Source organism: Rhopalosiphum padi, chromosome 1 (genome assembly GCF_020882245.1).
Source record: "Rhopalosiphum padi isolate XX-2018 chromosome 1, ASM2088224v1, whole genome shotgun sequence".
In the NCBI taxonomy this organism is placed as follows: Eukaryota; Metazoa; Arthropoda; class Insecta; order Hemiptera; family Aphididae; genus Rhopalosiphum; species Rhopalosiphum padi.
The window spans coordinates 77,820,180-77,842,101 of NC_083597.1; the positions used below are offsets into that span (position 1 = coordinate 77,820,180).

Sequence of the window (21,922 nt, forward strand, 5' to 3'; positions counted from 1 at the left end):
TATATTGAGTTAAGCCACTATTTTTTTTAAATAGCGATAGTGAAGGTTCGTATTGTTAAGAGGCTGTCATATAAACATTTGTTTTTTCTATCTATTTCACGCATAATATAATATTAACAAAGGTAATCCGAATTTCAATGATTACAACTCTCTGGTTCAATTTGAGGCAAAGGCACCAATTATAATATATTTTATTAATTTATAAAGAAAAATAATTCATGTACATTGACTGGATGATTTTTAATTTTAATTTTTTATAAATATAAGCATGTTTTAATTTAAATTATTTTTAACCATTAATAACTTATTCAAAAATCAAAATATTAAAAATCTGGTCAATGCAAAAGAAATATTCTTCCTTATAAAATAATAAAATATATTATAATAGGTGCCTTCACTCTAAATTGAACCAGAGAATCGTAATCGTGGAATAACGGTATAGCTTTGTTCCTACATTGAGTGCGAGATAGACAGAGAAAAACAAATGTTGGTGTGGCGGCACCTATTAAGTGTAGCCAAATAACTGAAATAACCTCGCAAATAACTAGTGTAAATCAAAACTAAAACAAATATAGACCTAAGAAAACTTTCAAGGTTTTACTGAAATTGTACGTACTTACATGAAATAATTATAAATAAATATTAAGAGATCTTTTAATCTTTAACTGTTATCTTTAAAAGTTTTAAATGATCTACGGTTAGGTTTTCTCAGGCAGTAATCACAAAATACAGCTCAATATGTACCCGTATTATCTTAATAGTCCAATAATAATATAAGTACCTCAGATTTTTGGATAAACCATTAAGTTTCTAATAACCTGCATATGATACATTTATATTATTTAATATTCAATATTTTATAAATTGGCAACCATTATACTAGAAAGTTATTTTGTCGTTTATAAACCATACTTAAGACAAATGTTGACGGGTGAATAGTGTAAATTATTGTATGATAAAAAAACCACCAGAGATTTTAACTGTTTAACTTAAGACTTAAGAGTTTAAGAGGACGTCGCACTCGCGTGACGTCTTAATTGTCTCCGTCTTATACACATACAACTTAGTAAATTTTCGTTCACCAGTTTCAACAGCGTGCTTTTAGTATTGATATTAGAGTGAATTAACCTATTATCAAACTTTTAGGTAAGAACATAATCTGTGTTCTCTCGTTGGTTTTTTACGATATTTTAATTTTTAAGTGAGTTATTCTCTGGGGCAATGCTAAAAAAACCAACATAAATCAAATACAAACCCTTCAAAACAAAATTCTTCGCAAAATCACAAATTCTGAACCGTACATCTCTAACTTAACTTTACACACTGACCTAAAAATCAAAACAGTTCATGAAGAAGCAGTTACCTATTACAAACGTTTCCATTCTAAGCTCCCCTCCCATACCAACCCACTTATCTCAAACCTCTCCTCCCTCACAATTCCTGGAAACCCCCCCAGAAGGCTTAAAAGAGATTGGTGCCGTGATCTTCTTAATAACTAAATAAAAATAAACGATTCAAAAAAAAAAAAAAAAACTTAAAACAGTAACCTCACGCAAGGGCAGTGTTACCACTGGGTAGCTCCTCCCATCAATCAATCATGTTAAATATTCTACTATCACATATTCTTATTGTTCCACAGGAATAGATTGTATATTATAAAAATGTAAAATAAAAAAAAAAAAAAAAAAGTGAGTTATGAGTATGAGAAATTAAATATTTGAAAATGCTCATAATTCACTTAAAAATTAAAATATCGTAAAAAATCAATGAGAGAACATAGATAATATTCTTACCTAAAAGTTTAATAATATACGTCAATTCACTCTAATATTAAAACTAAAAGCACACTATTAAAACTGGTGAACGAAAATTTATTGTGTCGAACGTGTGTAAAACAGACAACACAATATGCGGGTGTAACGTACTCGTTAACGTATTAGTCATTTACTCATTTGTTTCTCTGGCCCATTGGTAACATGGCAAATTTTCCAACTTTGTATTGTTAGCTTTAGTATTCTAGTGAATTAATCTATTATACAACTTAAGGTTAGATTACATTACATTATTAGAACATTATCTATATTTGTACGTTGACCTTCTTATGATATTTAAATTTATATGCAAGTTATTAGTTTAGAAAATATACAATTAAAAAATGATCATATCTTGATTAAAATTTTAAATATCGTAAAAAGCCAATATAAAAACAGATCTAGCTTTATTATAGACCAATTCACTCTATTACTAATGTTAACAACACAAGGTTGATTCTGCCGAACGCAATTTACTTTGTTGCCTGTGGGTCGTCAAAATTAAAAAAAAAACAAATATTGTGCCGACATCCTCTTAAAGGGATATCTTAAGGCTTCATTTTTAAGGAAGACTACCTACATGATACATATGCCTACTAATGTAGTTGTGAATGTAGTAAATTATAATTAGTGTGCATGAATACCCATAACATTTAAATTCCACATGTCACAACTGCGCGTCGTGCGTGAGAACGCTTTTTTTTCGCTCAATGCATAACAATACTATTTGTCCATCATACCAAATTACCAGTTGATCAATATTTATCGAATTAAACTTCCACCAAAAAATAGATTTTTATTTAACTTATTTCTTTTTTAAATTGTTTAACATAATACATCACTATAGTAGTATAGTCTATAATAAATATTAATTATTTTGTAATTTTAAATTATTCTTAAAAAAGTAAGGAACAATTTAAACAAAAAAAAATATCGGTATAAAGTAAAGTTGTTGACAAATTCCAATCTGTTTTTTAAACTAATATGGATAAAAAAAGGTTTTAATGTAAAATAACACTAATCCAAGTAAGAACCATTTTTGGAAATTTTTTATAGTTTTCTAGAATATTAGTATTTTACAAAATTTCAATTTTAAATAGAGATTTGAGTCATCTTTAATTATAATTTATATGTACTTGTGACATGCATATAAAATAAAATATCTTAAAAAAGTTAATATACAAACATATAGATAATGTCAAGGACACAAATTTTCTATGACGCGTGCTAAGAGAAAACAAATAAGAGCGTTAACGCCGTAAACCATGGTAATTTTAATGGTAAAAACTCGAAAATATTTTATTAATCCTAAACTTTACATTTTGATAATTTATTTATTTGAATATTTAATAGGTGTAGTATAATGGTTAACAGTGACCACTTTTTATCTCAATATTGATTGAATAATTTTAAATTCAAAGAATATGAGCATAAAAATGTAATACAAGGTTAATTAAAGTTAATCATAATATGCAGGGCTCCGAAAGCAGAACCATATGTTTTCTAGATATATTTAGAACAATCCTAAACATCATTATTCAGTTAATGCTGTTTGCGAGTGATTAAATAGTTGTTTCTATGGAAAATTGGAAATATATATATATATGTATTTGATTACATAAGCTTTAGAATGTAGTGATTTACCATTTCTATCATAACTTTAAAAATAATATGAATAATAATAGGTACAATACTAACTTCCACTGCGACCTAACTGTATCCTATTCTCGCCTGTTTTTGAAATTTAAGAATACTGCTTGAATACCTAGTTAAATTAGTTTAAAATAGTTTTTATATCTAATATAGAGGAATAATGTCACTTTAAAATATAATATTATTATACAAATGAAATATCTGATCTTATAGCTAATCCACAAAAAAAAGTTTAATGCATAGTAAATATTCTCTTTAATGTGTCAGTAAACAATAGTTTAATAATTATTTACTACAATATTCAAATAATAAAGATTAAATTTAAAAAAATATCATAATTTTGTACTTAACAATTGGTTTATAAACATAATATGTGATAACTCCTCTTTTTTCAATTTACCAGAAAAACATGTACATTTTATTATAATTTAGAATTTGTTTGTAATAATATGTTAAATTATAATGATGAAACCAAAATAAAAATTCCTGTCTAACACCACTGATGTATAATGTTATATAATTAAATATTTATAAAAGAACAATTTAATGAGATACATACTATAATCTTCTAATGCTAAGCAATTTATAATGGTTAAACAATTATAAATAGGTAAACACAAGTCACCAAACTTTAACAAATTACACTAGAAAAAGTATTGAGTCATTTTATTTTAATTTTAAATTCTTGCATAATAATCAAATAATATACCTAATAATTTAAATTAAAATAACTTATGATTTTAAACATAGGCGTGCGCAGGTATTTGACAGGTAATGCACTAATTCACTTTTTAAGGATATTTTTCATATCATTACCAGGGCCATCCCAAGGAGCACAGCACTAATATTTTGGTCCTAACCTAACCTATGGTTTTAAAAATATAAAGTTATATTTTATATTTGTATTAAATAACTAGTAGTATCACTAATCAATACTGAGCAATATTAACAAATATTTAGTCACTAAATATAAAACAAATATTATCATTATTTTAAACTCCTACACCTCCAACAATATTATTTATAAATAATGCACTTTATAATATTATTATAATTTTTAAAATTTCTATCAGCAATTACTTAGATTTATCTAAATTTATTCCATTCTATATAATATTTAGGTACCAAAAAGTAATATTAAAAAATAATAACAATAGACTGCTTAGGTACCTATGAGGTTATAAATTATTACATTATTGTCATTATTATTAATCTAAATTGTGAGAATATTCTAGTACACTAATAATTAATGTACATAATAGCAGTTTTTTATACAATAAAATGTAAAACGATTAGGAACCCTATATATTTTTAAAAACAAAAATTAGTAAGCAAGCACTTTGGTAAGTATACTTAATGAATAATATCTATAATAGAATAGATATATGCAGAGATACAATTATTATAAGGGTGCGAAATATATTTTAGGAGTTAATTGCGTAGATGAAAATATATTATTACATCAATAACTTATATTTTTATAAACCAAAACAAACTAACCAATATGAAAGTATTTATAATACTCAACCTGAACCAATAAACAAAAATATAATATTTATTAAAATTTTTATTTAGGTAATTTAAAAGTACTTTTAATGAATTATAGTTTTATAATTTATGTATAGATAATAGTTTAAAAATGTATGTTAATTTTTTTTTTTTTATAATGGGCGGATAATTAAATTTACAATGTGAATCACAAATATTATATAGATACAATAGAGATAGAAACTAAATAGCTAACATATTTTTCTATATACTATTTATATATGATAAATAATTAAATTTATAAAATACAAATAATAACATTATAATAATAATGTATACAGTAGATAATACATTATAATTATATGTTTTGTTTTTATTTTAGTAACTGGGCATATTTATGTTTATTAAAATATTTATCAAGAATTAATTAATCAACTGCCATAAAACTAGTAATAATTAGGTACCATAATATTTATATTTTATATTAAAAAAAAAAAATAACATACCAAGACTTTAGTGAACCGTCTTTCCAACTCACTCTTGTCTGGCATTGGTATTTTAGTCCGAATACTCGCTCGCAAATTATGAGTCCTTGGCAATTCTACAGGTAAATGAAGTTGATGCTGTGGAGTCGAAATCGGCGAGCTATATTCAGGCTTACGGGTTTGTATGTTGCCCATTTTCACGTCATCTAATTTTGATTGCGGCACAAAAAACTTTAAACAACATAAAACTCTCACCTCATCACCATTCCGCATTTAAAATCGATTTGATGATTTTTATTGAATAATTAGAACTAAAAACATCAACTTAAATGCAACAGGTGCCAGTCCGAACATATGGACAGCCACATACATGAGAAAATCGAAGATCACATAATAATATTTACACAGAACATAGCATTATTGACACGATATTAATAAGGGTGTTGTAATTTTACTTAAATAACAAAAAAAAAACAAAAAAATAAAGAAAAAAAAAACAGAAATTCGAATTTTTTATCACACGGACGGAGAACAACAGTATCGCTCATCCACTCGCGAGTGCTGACTACTGAGAGACTAAAAAGTAAAAACACTAAAAACGATTGACAACAATAATATTATGTAGCGTAGCGGCCAACGGCGGCAAACTCAACACTCCATAGTCGACAGTAGTAAATCCAAAGGACGAAACGAGATGGCAGTTTCTGATCAATGCAGTGTTGCCTGATTGTCATATTACAAAACTCTCGGTAACAACATCGATGTATAAAATATATTCGAATGGATGCTTTTTAGTTTTTAAAATAATAAAATATTTAAATAAATAAGTGTAAAATTGTAAATACTAAATATATGTAACATAATGAATATTGTATTGCTAACGTTATACGTATAAGTGTAGGTACTATATACATTTGTAACTTGCAAGTATTGAAGTTGTTTGCAACGAATACGAACTAAGTATTATAATATTATATTTACGAACAGACGTATAGTTATTTATGGCTATACGGTTATATACCTAGATATTGTTAACTATTATAAGTAATACAATATTGTAAAGATGTAAGATGAATAATTATCAATTATTAATAATTTTTATAATATTATTTATACCTATTGAATATAGGATATATTATATTTTCCTTTAGTAACTAGTATAACCGTATAGCCATATAGGTATATTATCATATTATTTATACAACATAATCACTTATAATACTTATAAAGCCTATTTGCCTATGTGAAGGTCTAGATAATATTCTTACTTTTAAGTTCGATAATAGGTACATTTATTCTAGTATTTAAGGTAACAACATAAAATGGATTCGGCTAAATTAAAATTTGCTATATTGTATGTAGGTACCTATGTAACACGAAGACAACAAATGCTGGTGTGGCCTCCTCTTAAACTTAAAAGGCTGTACACAAAAACAAGAATAAGAGATTATACCTAAAATTTTTTTATTTACCTATTGCTATTTTCAATTTTAATAACTATCGTCTATCGTCTTTAATATGTATAGAGTCTAAACTATAGACGAACATTAAACATAACATGTTTTAATAAATGATAAGCATAATATATTTGCAAGGTTCAAAACTTCTAATGGTGGTTTTGAATAAAACCTGTTTAACTTTTTTCTTAGTTCCAGTAGAACGACTTTTAAGCAACTTTGTACTAAATGTTTATCAACATACAGGCGCGAACGCAGAGGGGATTTAGGTTTTAGACCCCTCCGAAATATCAGGAACAAAAATTAAATTACCTGACCTACAATTAAATAGTATGGTATTTATGAACATTTTTCAAACCTCCCCCCCTCCCTCCGAAATTTTTTCCTGCGTTCGCGTTTGTCAACATATATCTATAAATATTTGTATAAATATTACAAACTATAGTCAATTATTGTCTACAAAAAATCTCCTTTAATATTAAAGATATCACAGCATTTTTTTCTGTTACTATAGAATAAACTCACTGCAGTGAAATGCATTCAAATATTTCAGTTTATAGTTTATACGAAAAAATGTTTAATTTTTATACTGCAGGATGATTATCTTTCCTCCGAGAAATACATAATATGATTAATATGTAACTTACTTACTTAGATCATTTTGAAGTCATTAAATCAATTTTTTTATTATTAGTAAGTACCTATAACCTTCTATATATACATTATAACTTTCTTAGTATCATCATATATTTTTAATTTCATATTCTAAAGCAGAATATTCTTTTTAGAATTTTGATATGTGCAAATAAAATTTTGAACAGGTACCTATCTACATTGATTATAAATACATAATATATAATCAATGCTATCTATAACAATTATAATTATGAGTACTAGTGGTGTTATACAATATACGATTTTTATACTATTATATATTTATATTTAAACAAAATATCAAATACTATAAGTAACTAATATTATTATTTTATTGTTATTATTATTCATTTTTACCGAGGTTTTTCATTGCCTTGTCTCCTATTATCCTTGTTGTTTTTTCCTGTCGATTTTTTTTCCTTAACTTTTATTCCGGTTACACATACCGACATACCTAAATACAATTTATTTATTTTTTGTTATTTTTAATTTTATCGAATAAAATTGCAATTTGAATTTCGAAGACCTTAATAGCATTTAGTATAAACTCATTTGTATTTTTTTTACATAGGTTACTCTAATTTTTAATAAAACAGTATATTAAATAATACATTTACTATAAAATTATGCAGCATATCTATTGAATATTTGAATGACCATGCGGCATATCACATATATTATTATTTATTTAATTGTGATACATTATTAAACTTATAATCAATTTGTTAAAGTGTAGCCAGTGTATAGGTAGATAATATAATATATAAATTCCATATATATTAAAATATTATTTTGAGAAATAACCACTTTATTTTACATCCATTATTTTATTTTATTTTTAATCAACCACGTGTATAGAATAATTTTATCGGTGATACTCATGTACGCACAGTGCACAATTTTTTACCTGTAAACTGACAACTCGTTTGCGTACGATGAAAAATGTGAAAACCAGCTAATACACATTTTAACCTGTAAAATGACGACTCGTTTGGGTACTCAATTTAGACTTATATTGGAACTTAGTACCTAGTGCAAGATAGTAGATACGATTTATCATTTATGGATAAGATATACACGCACTAATTGAATTGAGTGTAATCAAGTAACAAGCCGGTGATAATTCGGCTATTTTTTGTTATTATATAATTATATACCATATTATAGGCTATTACTATTATGCCTATGGTATAGTTGAACCTTGAACGAGGTGACCGTGTGATGTTAATGATACTATATACACCATACAGATTACAGACGGTCCTAAGCCTGTAAAAGTGATAAGGAAAATATCTTTTGAGTTTTGGTAGACTTTTGCAGTTTTGGTATAGTTTATGTTCGCAAACGAGTTCTACGTATGGGGTCATTTAATGTAGGTATTAAAAATTCGTGTGCATGATTGAGTTGTGCATTTGTACGCAAACGAGTCGCAAAAAATGTTAAATGTACGTAAACGAGTATCGTCCAATTTTATTTTAGTGAAATATTATGAGATTTTAACCGTTTACCGTTACATACGTACTTTGAACGAACAACATTTATTAGTGACAAAAAATAGTTGTGAGTATTATAAGTTTGAAGTTTACAACCATCGTTATTCAATTTTAAAACCAGTTGTATGAATTTCTATTATTAGAGCGTGTTAAATTAATAGAAGATAAAAAATTAATACAGGATAAATAAAAAAAGGGTGCAAAAGACAGTAAAATATACTACGTCACTGAGACCCAACATAGACAAACAGAATAAGAATATAAAGTATAAGTACCTACCCACTTAAATTAATGAATAATTTTTGCATCTAGTTGGTTTACCAACATTCCGTGTAAACCAAACTATTATAATTTATAGCAAGGGTGTCCAACCCAAATGAGCTTGCGGAACAATTTGGAAATACAATGTATTTAATATGTATTTAATACATAAATACAAATAATTTTTTTTTTTATAAATGTTTGATAAATTCCGCAAAACTTTCCAATACGGGCCGCGGGTTGCCCATCCCTGATTTATAGTATGATATTATATAGGTATTCGAATAAAAGCCCCTAACAACAAGCATAGGAAAAAAAAGTCCTGTACTGACTAAATACATTATTCGTTATTTTATTATGATTTCCATGATTAAATATAATCATAACATTTATCTATGTATAATTGTCATTTGTATAATATAATATAAAACTATTTTAAGGTAAAAATTTAAAATAATTAAAAAATTAACTAAAAAAACTGAAATAACTTTCAAGCCCAATGTGTCTATACCCACCCATTTAAAATATCTATGACATTTCTCACAGTTAAACCAAATAATTATACCTATAGCTATGTGTTTACAGTATGCATACAGATTTATAAATATCAATAATATTTTAGACTTATATTACCAAAGGTACATCGTGTAAAATTTTTAAGAACTAGGAATTATTCAAATTTAAGAGATTTTTTGGTCAACCCTTTAAAAAATCACTCAAAATACGCCACCATATGACTATGTAGAAAATTTAAAAGTTAAACATTGGTGACTATTGAAATCTTACCATTTAAAACTTTAAAAGAATTGAAAATTCCCATTTTTTGGTCATTTTTTACGAAAATATCAGAACTTAAAATTCGGTAAGTAGCGTAGAGTAAAATAAATGTATTAGGTATGATTTTAACCATGTCATATTATACTCATATAGTCATAACTCATAATATATAGGTAATTGAAATAATGAATATACTCAGCTTCCGAGTAACTCAATGTGTTATCAATGTTATTGAATGTATAGAACATGACATGATGAGTTCAGTGAATTTCAGTAAATTCTTACTCTTAGCAAGAAAGATGTAGTTAAAAAATAAACACATCAATGAATATCAAAATGTATATTAAACTTTCCCGCCATAAACACGATTACAGAGATTTCATGCAAAACAAAACGATGGTATTATCCAACCTCTTTGTAATCGAGCAGAAAAAATCGAACATTTTTCATGATATCAAAGTGATAAATTCCACGTTATTCCTTTTTAGTCGGATTCTTTTGTACTTCGGGTCTTTTGCCCTCTTTCCACTGCCCTGGCCGCGTGTCAGTAACTGTCTGTCGTTTTTAATTTTTTACCGTTCATCCCCGGTCACCTATTTTTAATAATGAAGATCTTCAAAGATATTTTCTCCGGCGACGAGATGTTCTCGGACACCTACAAGTTCAAACTCGTTGACGGCGTCTTGTACGAAGTATACGGAAAGTTGATCACACGGAGATTGGGCGACGTGACGCTTGACGGTGCCAACCCATCCGCTGAAGAGGCTAGCGAAGACAATGATGAGGCTGTAGAAAGCGGTGTAGACGTAGTGCTCAACCATCGTCTTATGGAGACATACGCATTCCCGGATAAGAAGTCGTTCACTCTGTACCTCAAAGAGTACATGAAACGATTAGTGGACAAAATGGTCGAAAACGGTAGCACCGAGGTGGACGTCTTCAAAACCAATATCAACAAAGTAAGTTTAACGGGTCTTTTTATTGTATCTGTGGATATGTCTATGTTATATTGCATTTTTATGCAATATGCTGGGTAGTTATTTTACCTAGAGTTAATATCGTCCTGTTATGTTTACACAGGTTATGAAAGATCTGCTCACAAGATTTAAAGACCTCCAGTTCTTCACAGGCGAAAATATGGATATTGAAAATGGCATGGTTGCTATGCTTGAATACAGAGACATTGGTGACGACAATGTACCAGTGTTAATGTTGTTCAAACACGGGCTCGATGAAGAAAAATTTTAAACAAATATTATTTGATTCAATGATGTCATTTTCAATGTATTTGCTTAAACATTATTCGCTATACCAACTATATTAAGCGATATAAAAATAATTTTTTGAAACAAAATACTGTATTTTTATTTATCCATGCATAACCAAAAACAATTAAATAAATCTGAAATTTATTATTTTATAATTTAATATAACTGGTTTTGATTTGACGCTTTGGGTTAATCACTGATATTACTTTTTAATTAAAATATTAAAAATTAAACAACAACTTAATTAATGTGGACAACACTAAATATACTGTATCAAGTTGAAAAGTATTGAGTAGTGACTAATGTTGTCTTTATGTTTTAATTAAGTTATGACATTGATAGTTCTTTTAGAATTAATATCATGCGACTCATTTGTTATAAATAATAATCAAATTTATAATTTTTTAATTTGAAATATCTGTTACATATGTGATTAATTTTCAAACTTGGCAGTTTATTTTTGATAAAAAATGGAAAATAGTAGGTATTGACTGGATAATATATTAACAACTATGAATATTTTTAATACCTCTTTGACAGTAAGCAATTATAATGTACAGAAAATTGACACTGACTATAGAGGGCTGATAATAAAATAACTATAATACTATTGAAAATTATTTCAAAAAGATGAGGTTATTTTAGAAAGTAATGAGTATTAATAAGAAATAAGTTTTTGGTTTATTTGCTTGACACTTTTGACAGTGGTCTAAATTATGACATAATGAACTTAAAATATGTAATAAATAATAATTAATATCTCAATAGTTTTTAAATTCACTATCAAAATATTTTTAAATTTTTATCATTCAATTTAACATAATATAGATACATTTATTGAAATATATTTCTAATTTAGTGGTTAAGAATATTTAATTCTATATGCCTCATGGTAAAATTAAAGAAAAATACTCTTTAAATTTAAACATTTAAATAATCTACATTGAATAGGTATTGAATAATATAAATAAAATATTGGATGACCCGTTCATTTATAATATTATATATATTATATCATGTACTACATTGCAAATTGTGATTGTACCATTATTCCAATTTAAATGTTGGCTGTCAGTCTGTAGGATTACCAATAACTTTGAAATATGAATAATGATACTATTTGATACAACATAATATGACTCATCAATATTTTTATTAATTAATAAAATTTAGTTAAATGTTTTTAATCTCAAGGTACTTTTTAAGAAATTACTAGTTGCCTATAAATAATATGGTTATGAATATAACTAAAATTTAAAAATGAAAATGATGATTTAATTCAGAAATCTAAATTTATTCATTATTTATTTTACATACATGATACATCATATTATTTTATGATAACAATCGCTAATAAGCAACAATCAATAAAAAATCCACTACAATCCACAAAAAGAAAATCTATTTAATGTTCGTCATGTGGAATGAATGGCTTTCCCCAGCGTTTTTCCCATAATGCTATGTATTCTTTTTTGCGCTCTTCTCTTTTAGCAAAGTACTTTGGATACTGTGCTTTTTCTAATGGATGCCAAGAATCCAAAACCCAGTCGGGAGGGAAACAATCTCGGTCAAATGCTGTTCCGCCTGGTGAAGATGGAACTAAAAAATAAATGTATATACATACATAATATTAGTATAACATAGTAAAAAGAATAAAAAAGAAAAAGGTAAATAATTTACATTTGATTTTTTTTTTTAATATTAATGATTATTTTTTAAGCTCAGTTATGAATAATAGGCTATGGCATTTAATACTCATTCAATTTTCATGGAATCAGAATAAGCCACTACTTAATGGTAAATACTTTGTTAAGCCTCAGTGGTGTATTTACAACCTATTTGGGGGAGGGGGTGAAATTTTATTACATTATACATCATATATATTATGTATAAATATAGTCAAATTATAAAATGAATTCCACTGTCTAGCCAACAGACTGATTAAATAAGAACTAATAAGAACTTTTACTAATATATAGTAGGTACTACTGTACTAGTCATAGGCAAGCACACAAGGGGTGTAGGGTATCTGCACCATCAATGAGTTAAGCTTGGTGTAGTATTTGGGTAGTACAGAGTTAAATAATATTTCATGAATTAATAAAATGTTAAATCTGTACCTAAACACCTTTTAAATATTTATATTAGTTAGCTATACCAGGGGGAGGGCGGATGGGGCTGCAGCCCCCCCCCCCCGAAATATCAAGAAATTATTTTAATTTTTAATGATCTAAGAAAATCGCCACTACAAAAATCTTGAATTGTACTTTATAAAAATTGATCAGCCCTCCCCGAAAAAATTCTTGGGTACGCCACTGATCTACACTAAAATCTTATGACCTTATGTTATCCTAAAATACCTTTCATTTTATTTTAACAATATAAATCATTTTCATATCAGCAGTAAAGACAAAAATTATTATATCTCCTATCTAAGATAATAGAATGTAATTTTTACAATTTTTTAATCAACTTTTATGTAGCTATGTACTTTTACTTACACTGATGAGGAGAATAATGTTGATTAGCCCATAGCTCATGTTGACCTTTTTTCAGCAATTCTTGTGCAGTTGGTACATCTATTACATTTTTGTTGTCATCAAAACGTTTTCTTAAGCGGACAATATTAATTCGCATCAATGGTCTAGAAAAATAAAGTAAATAATTAAATAAATGGTATTATATTATGGTTACTTATTAACACATTTTTGGGAATAATAAATGACAATCATTGTAACCACACTTCGTATTTATTTAATAATTTGAATGTCAACTTCAGCTGTGACCTTTATAATTAAATAAAACAATTTATACAATTTAGATCTATATAGTGTAATATTTTATACTAAAAAAAATTTAGAATACACACAAATGGTTAAAATAATCCAAGGTTACATACTAAATAAGTTAAATGTAAATTAAAACTAAATACAAACATTTTTTTTTTTTTTTTCATTAATTTTGTTTGTATTACAATGTAATATTTTTCTTAAGAGTAATAATGATATTTATAATACTAATTTTAAAATTAATAATATTATTATTGGTATTACATTATTTGATCGAAATAATTAAGTGTTTTACCTGTAATGATACCAATCCTCGATGGTTCTGCATGCTTTTTTATAAAGTGAACATACTTGTCTTTTATGAGTAATTATCTCATACGGTATATAAGACATGGTAAGGTAAAATGTAATCCCCTTACTATATTATATACGAATATTACAAACAAATTGCGAAAACTCCAATAGATAACTCTCAGTACCTATTGAATATTCTGAAATTCTTATTCCGAAATCTGAAAAATTTTCATTCTTATCACCGTTATCATAGAGCAATAGGAGGTACTTCTCATCTCGTATTAGAAAAAAAAAATAGTATATATATTTATAATATAATATGATATATATTTAAAATATAATATATTATTATGTTTACAACGATAACAAAACATATGATTTTCTTTGTGGTGACGGGGTATTACCTAGTACCTACCATAGATTCGGACAGATATTAAAACACATTAACCATTAGTTAAAAGTTCTGAATATAATATTTTTTGATTCTTCAATAAGTTTTGAGATTTTAAAAATGCAGTCATTTTAGTGACACTAAGTAATGTGTGAATGCCCCCAAAAGTTGTAATAGGTGAGACACGTTCAAATATTGCGATTGAAGATTTTCAATTTTATAATATCGCTTTTTGAAATACAATTTTAAATAATACTGTATATTTTGAAAATACATGGTGATGGAATTATAGTATTATACTATTATGGTAACAAATGTTTGTGGTAAATACCAATATACAATTAAGACATAATTATATTAATTATAGACTATAGACATATTTTTAACCCAGGAATTTAAAAACAAATTGGCGCCACCGTCATTATATGAACAAATGAACAATCATGAATTTATTATAATTATTAAAACAATAAAAGATTATTCTAGTATTCTCTATTCTCTAATGTTAATGATTTTAGCTGTCTTAGGTCTATTTAAAACCAAGTTAAAGTAACAAATCAATGATTTAAGTCGAGGACTTAAACAAAATAAATTATGGGTTTTTTCCCTAATTCATTTTTCGGCGGTGTATTAAAGATTTATGAAAACATTTTAAAGATAATTATCCACACAATAATAGGTGCAATATATGTTTTGCCATTATATTGTATTGCTTTATTTCTTGGTTGGTCTCGAGTGTGTCGATTGAATCACAGAATAAAATTTGTGATTGAGTAATTGAGTGTCGCTTCTATATTGTTCTGTGATTAAAGCATTGGATATTTGGAATTTGGATGTTGAGATAGCTGCTTGAAAAGTAGTTTATTCAAATTTCAATGATGAAAGAAAAGACTTAATCTATTCTGTGGTTTAATTTTAATAGTATAATACTAAAATAGCGCTAAATGCCTAAATTATATTATTCATGGGCTCATGGCTAAATCTTACGAAGCATAGAAACGAAGTATAGATAGTATAGTGTTACGAAGTATAGAAACAGAATTGAGAATATAATATATTTAGCCATGATATTATCAGTATTTGAAAATAATTAATGTGGTAAACCTGATAGATAAACAGTTTTAGTTAACAAAATTGATAATGTTTTGTTTGGTCTTTCCCTAGCCGCCTGGCCGAAGTTTCGTTATTTTCGAAGGAACGGTTAGGTAATATCCTAACGTGATATATTTGTTTTTAGTATTTTAATAAATATACACTAACATTTTTATCCGGTATTTCTCTTAAGATATTATTGAAGTACCTACGTATTTTTTTGGATAATTTTTTTGTTTAAACTAGTAACAAGTATAAGTTACTGTAATTAATATATACATTTTATTTCTTCACTTATTTAAACGTTTTCTACGGTTAGTTTGAGATTATTTATACACAATTATTATTTAATATGTATTGTAAAATAAATATTTATATTTTTTCCATAGATGGAAATTTCAACTAGTAATATTAATAATTTGGTGAAATGCCTCCAAGCCACATTAAGTCCTGATCCAAGTGAACGCAAACAAGGTAAGAATAATTACCAGTATTTAATTGTAAGCATGTGTTACATATATTATACATAAATACCTATTATGATTATTTTGTAGCTGAAAATTTCTTACTTTCAATTGAATGTAATAAGAATTATCCATTATTATTACTTCACATTATCAGTGCGCCAAATGATGTAAATGTCGATTTGGTTAAGAAAATTGGATCGGTTACATTTAAGAACTACATAAAACGAAATTGGCATATTGTAAGTATATAAGTTAATAAATATTATACAATAATAAAATGTTCAAAATAACAACAATTTTTTTCCAATTTTTATAGTAAATTTCGTCTAGTTAATTGGTAAACTATATTTCTTATCTGCTATTAAAAATACCTCTACAACTTAATTGAATATTCTCGAATCAAATATATTTAAACTCGTTGATTATAGTTCTTCTTAGAATTCTTACACACATTATGATCTTAAAACTCAGGAATTCATATTTTGTCAACTATAAATCACTATGAATTCTTTCTAATTCTGATATGAACATCTAATAAGCTGTTACAATGTTTACTAGACAACCTCTATTATCTATCATTAGTTGTTAATAGTTTCAAAGCATAATTTATGTTTTGACCATTTTCAAAATAAATAAAATATTGTTTTATTGTTTATCAAATTGATTCATTAATAATACCATTCCTTGATCAATAATTAAAATAATAAAGTGGTGTGTTGAGTGTTATTATAAGCTATTACTAGTAAAACAAAAAAAAAAGTTATTATTCAATATTTTTTCTTTAAAAAAAAGTCAAATTTATATAGATAAATCACGAATGAATGACATGCAGTACTTTTTTACTCTAATTTATCAAAAATATAATATTTTTTAGGATGAAGACACGCTTCAAAACAAAATACATCAAGAAGATCGCATATTAATAAAAGAACAAATTGTGACTGTTATGTTGAGTGCTCCAGATGCTGTTCAAAAGCAATTAAGTGACGCTATTTCACTTATAGGCAAACATGATTTCCCAGACCAATGGCCAAATTTATTGACAACAATTATTGAAAACTTCGCTGCATTTGCTAGTATGAGATTCACAATTTTGATGTATTATTGTTATTATATTATAAAATGTAATATTGTTCCATGTAATAGATGCACCAACTAGTGATCTAACACCTATCAATGGAGCGTTAGAGACTGCTCATTCATTGTTTAGAAAATATAGATATGAGCTTAAGTCTCAAAAGCTTTGGACTGAAATAAAATTTGTATTAGACACTTTGGCTAAACCTCTAACTGAATTATTTGTTGTAAGTTTGTAAAATTCACTAAATTAAAGTTATTTCTTTAGTATACTAAAACAAAATGTACATTTTTAAGTTACTAATAACAATTTATTTTCAGCTTACTATGAATTTATGTGAAGTTTCAAAAGATCCTAAAGTTTATAATGTTATACTTGTACTGACTAAAATATTTTATTCATTAAACTATCAAGTAAATAAACATTGTAATTTTTATATACTAATAATTAAAAAGTTGTAATTTATTGTAATATTAAATAGGATCTTCCTGAATTTTTTGAAGATAATATGCAAATTTGGATTAGCAATTTCCAGAAATTGTTAGAATTAGAAATTAAAGAATTGGAAACTGAGGTAATTTTTAACATTAAAAATATGTATAACTATTGTATATCTATATATCTGTTTGTTTTCAAAGAGTGATGATGAAACTGGTGTATTGCATCAAATTCAATCACAAATTTGTGAAAATATATCATTATATGCGCAAAAATATGAAGAAGAATTTTCATCTTATATGCGATCATTAGTTACAATTATTTGGAAATTATTGATCAAGGCTGGATCACAACCTAAATACGACACAGTAATTATTAATCATTTAGCTTTTAATTAATAATTTTTATTACATTTTAACTATAAGTATTTATTTAAAAAAATCTTATAATTTATTTAGCTTGTTATAAATGCCTTGCAATTTTTGTCAACGACTGTTATTAAACCACAGTATCGTGACCTTTTTGATGATCCATCAGTTTTTTCTGCTATTTGTGAAAAAGTTGCTATTCCTAACATGCAATTTAAAGGTATGCAAAACTTTATATTCATTTTATTATTATTGAAGGAATAAAAGTATCAGAAACAATAACTGTTAACGTTATTAAATGTATACAGTTTTATCTACCTATATTTTATTAATTAGTCCATGCTTAACTTTAGCATCAGACGAAGAATTATTTGAAGACAACCCAGAAGAATATATTCGTAGAGACATTGAAGGTTCTGATGTGGATACAAGAAGAAGAGCAGCATGTGATCTAGTTAAGGCACTTTCAAAGGAGTTTGAACAAGTTACTATGTCTTCATTTGGTTTATATGTGAAAGTATGATTATTTAGTACTATTTAATTTATAAAACAACACACACACATACAAATATATATATACAGTCTAGTCACGATAACTTAAACCTCAATAACTTTAAAAACTTTGCAACTCAATTTTTTTTTAAATCCCCTAGAAATATAAATTAATATAAATTTGAGTTATATATCTCGAATAATACATATCTTGAAACAAATTTTTATCTCCCTTTAGGTTCGAGTTATCGTGATTACTGATTAGACTGTATATATATATTTATTTATATAAACTAACGTTTTTTAATTTTAATTTTAGTCAATGTTAGAGCAATATTCAGCTAATGAACAAAATTGGCGTAGTAAAGATGCTGCATTGTTTTTGGTAACAACGCTAGCATCTAAGGGAAGTACTCAACGTCATGGTACTACTAAAATTAGTGAACTTGTTAATTTAGAAGAATTTACCACTATGCATGTATTACCTGAACTAGCAAAACCAAATAGTGAGTACACAGTGCCTTAATACATATAAACATTTATACAAATTACTCAATTATTTACAAGTATGTTAATAAATGTATCAATGTTTAATGTATTTAGTTAATGGAATGCCTGTTATGAAAGCTGATGCAATTAAATACATAGTGACTTTCCGTAGTGTATTACCTCCTCAAGTTATTGTTAGCACATTACCAGCACTTACAAAGCTTTTAGAAGCTGAGAGTGTAGTTGTTAGGATTTATGCTGCAGCTGCTATTGATAAAATTTTACTTTTGAAACGACCAGACTCTAAAACACCAGTGTTAGTATATTTTCCATTAATAATTTAAGTTAATTATTATAAAAAATAAATTAATGGTTTAGAATATAAAAATCTATTGTTATGTTTATTTGATCTTTAGGGTTGATGCAGCTACATTATCTCCATTTGCAGAACAACTAATTAAATCCCTCTTTGGAATTTTAACAAAACCTGGTTCAGAAGAAAATAGCCATACAATGAAAGGTAAAATTAATAACATTTTTTATTAATTATTTATTCCTATTTTATAATTATATTGTGCAATGTATATTTGTTTATATATTAATAGCTATAATGAGAACATTTTTCACACTGAAACAACAAATAATTCCTCTTTTGGCTGAACTCTTACCTGTCCTGACTGACAAACTTACTATTGTTGCTCGTAATCCTAGTCAGCCAGAATTCAATCATTTTCTTTTTGAAACTATTTCATTTTGTGTAAAGTAAGTTTAATTCCAAATTAGATTACAGCATTCGTAAATTTATAATTTTATTTAAATGTGTATAGAACAAATTGTATACTATTTTGTATTTTTTATATTAGACTAGTCTGCACTGTAACACCCGAAGGAGTTGGTTCATTTGAAGGAGTATTGTTTCCTATATTTCAAATTATTTTGCAGCAAGATATCTTGGGTATGATGAGCCAGTTTTGTTATTTTATCGTATACCCTAACATTGGTTTTATAAAAATTTATAGAATTTATGCCATATACGTTCCAATTATTGGCTCAGCTACTTGAATTCCACAGTCCTGGCAATGTGGGTGACACCTATACAATATTATATCCATTTTTATTGACACCAATGCTTTGGGAAAAAACCAGTAATATTCATCCTTTAGTTAGACTCTTAAGATCATATGTGCGTAAAACTTCTCCAGAAAATTTTGAGAAATCTTTGAATATTGTAAGTTTTTTAAATTTTACCTGTAGAAAATTATTAATTTATAAAAAAATTTAGAATGGACTTTTAGGCGTGTTTCAAAAACTTATTGCATCAAAATCACAGGATCAAGAAGGATTCAGATTACTGAAAACGATAATAGAGCATTGTCCTATGTTAGTTAACACATCAATATTTATAAATTTGATTTAATTATGAACTCATTTCAGGGAAGTACTACAATCTCAGATGAAAAATATATTTGTACTCTTGTTTCAACGACTAACTTCATCTAAAACTACTAAATTTATACGTGAACTCATTGTGTTTATATTCTTCTGTGTTATAAAATATGGTGCGTCATTTATGGTGGATCTCATAGATTCAATTCAAAATGGGTTGGTATTTTTTGTAAATGTTATTGTTAATAATAATTTTGAGAAATTATTTGTTGAATAAACCTAATTATATTTTAGTATGTTTGGTATGTTGCTGGAGAAAATTATGTTACCAGATGTTCAAAAAGTAACTGGAAATATTAATAAAAAAATTACTGCAGTTGGCATCATAAAGGTACTTACAGACACTCAAAAGCTAATTGACGGACCTTATGCACAATTTTGGTATGTTTTTTTTTTTACGAAATACGGTAAAATAAGTATAGTGCACTTATTAATATCTTAACTACTAAATTAAAATATTTTGTTTTATGTCATCTATTAAAATAATTTACTAGTTTAATTAAGTATGTAAGGAAATAATTTTTAAAAATTATGTTATTTAAGTAATAATTAAAATAACTAAAAACAATGTTACAGGGCTCTTCTTCTTCAATCTGTTGTTTGCTTGTTTGAACTTCCAGAAGATGAAACTGTTTATTTAGAAGATAAATTATTACAAGATGATAATGATAATTCTTATGAAGCCGGTTATTCGCAACTTGCTTTTGCAAGTGAAACTGAATATGATCCTTTAGAAGGTATGTAACAAATATTATATTATGATAATTAACTTTATTAATGTATTGTGTATTTTAGGAGTTGAAGCAAAAATGTTCCTAGGTCAATCATTAACCAAACTCATGAACCAATTACCTGGACGAGTTTCTATACTAATGAGTCAAGGAATTACTGAAGAGCGGCGTGCACAAATTCAAAACTATCTAATTAGTCTCAATGTGCAAATTATGTGAATTGTATGTGTCACTGTCTCATTCATCAGAGATTCCAACATTATTATATTAATGAGTTTTGTATCTTGTATGTATCTGAAAAATAATTTATTTTTCTTGAATTTTAAATAATTATTTTGTTTAACAGCCACAAACACAAAAAGCTTTTTTCAATCCTGTTACAATATAATAATAAATAACATTTTTTTTTTTTAGTTAATAATTAAATTAAATTTTAAAATGTGTATATTTTTTATCTTGTTTACAAAATTATTAGAATAAAATATGTTCATATTACTGTA

The 21,922-nt window shown here is 26.4% G+C and overlaps 4 protein-coding genes across 4 annotated transcripts in view; 2 read left to right on the plus strand and 2 right to left on the minus strand.

Moving 5' to 3' along the window:
- Positions 1-6,080, minus strand: part of LOC132921424 (formin-like protein) — a 31,091-nt gene extending 25,011 nt beyond the window's left edge. Inside the window, exon 1 of the mRNA XM_060984451.1 lies at positions 5,459-6,080. Within this exon, the coding sequence (XP_060840434.1) occupies positions 5,459-5,710 (252 nt within the window). The 5' untranslated portion in view covers positions 5,711-6,080. The remainder of the gene's footprint in view (positions 1-5,458) is intronic.
- A 4,479-nt stretch (positions 6,081-10,559) lies between these two features.
- LOC132917114 (translationally-controlled tumor protein homolog) lies at positions 10,560-11,433 on the plus strand. The gene is made up of 2 exons (XM_060977684.1): positions 10,560-11,038; positions 11,160-11,433. The coding sequence occupies exons 1-2, from the start codon at positions 10,685-10,687 to the stop codon at positions 11,325-11,327; spliced, it is 522 nt and encodes a 173-aa protein (XP_060833667.1). The 5' UTR covers positions 10,560-10,684; the 3' UTR covers positions 11,328-11,433.
- Positions 11,434-12,620: 1,187 nt separating this feature from the next.
- On the minus strand, positions 12,621-14,683 carry LOC132917874 (NADH dehydrogenase [ubiquinone] 1 beta subcomplex subunit 9). The gene is made up of 3 exons (XM_060978848.1): positions 14,432-14,683; positions 13,849-13,991; positions 12,621-12,946 (listed from the first exon to the last, which is right to left on the minus strand). The coding sequence occupies exons 1-3, from the start codon at positions 14,527-14,529 to the stop codon at positions 12,753-12,755; spliced, it is 435 nt and encodes a 144-aa protein (XP_060834831.1). The 5' UTR covers positions 14,530-14,683; the 3' UTR covers positions 12,621-12,752.
- Positions 14,684-15,969: 1,286 nt separating this feature from the next.
- LOC132932446 (exportin-2) lies at positions 15,970-21,922 on the plus strand. The gene is made up of 21 exons (XM_060998826.1): positions 15,970-16,227; positions 16,303-16,387; positions 16,468-16,619; positions 17,255-17,456; positions 17,527-17,684; positions 17,779-17,871; positions 17,940-18,032; positions 18,097-18,264; positions 18,355-18,484; positions 18,618-18,781; positions 19,076-19,262; positions 19,360-19,561; positions 19,662-19,765; positions 19,851-20,007; positions 20,109-20,200; positions 20,265-20,473; positions 20,528-20,625; positions 20,680-20,847; positions 20,926-21,072; positions 21,268-21,428; positions 21,487-21,922. The coding sequence occupies exons 2-21, from the start codon at positions 16,303-16,305 to the stop codon at positions 21,639-21,641; spliced, it is 2,925 nt and encodes a 974-aa protein (XP_060854809.1). The 5' UTR covers positions 15,970-16,227; the 3' UTR covers positions 21,642-21,922.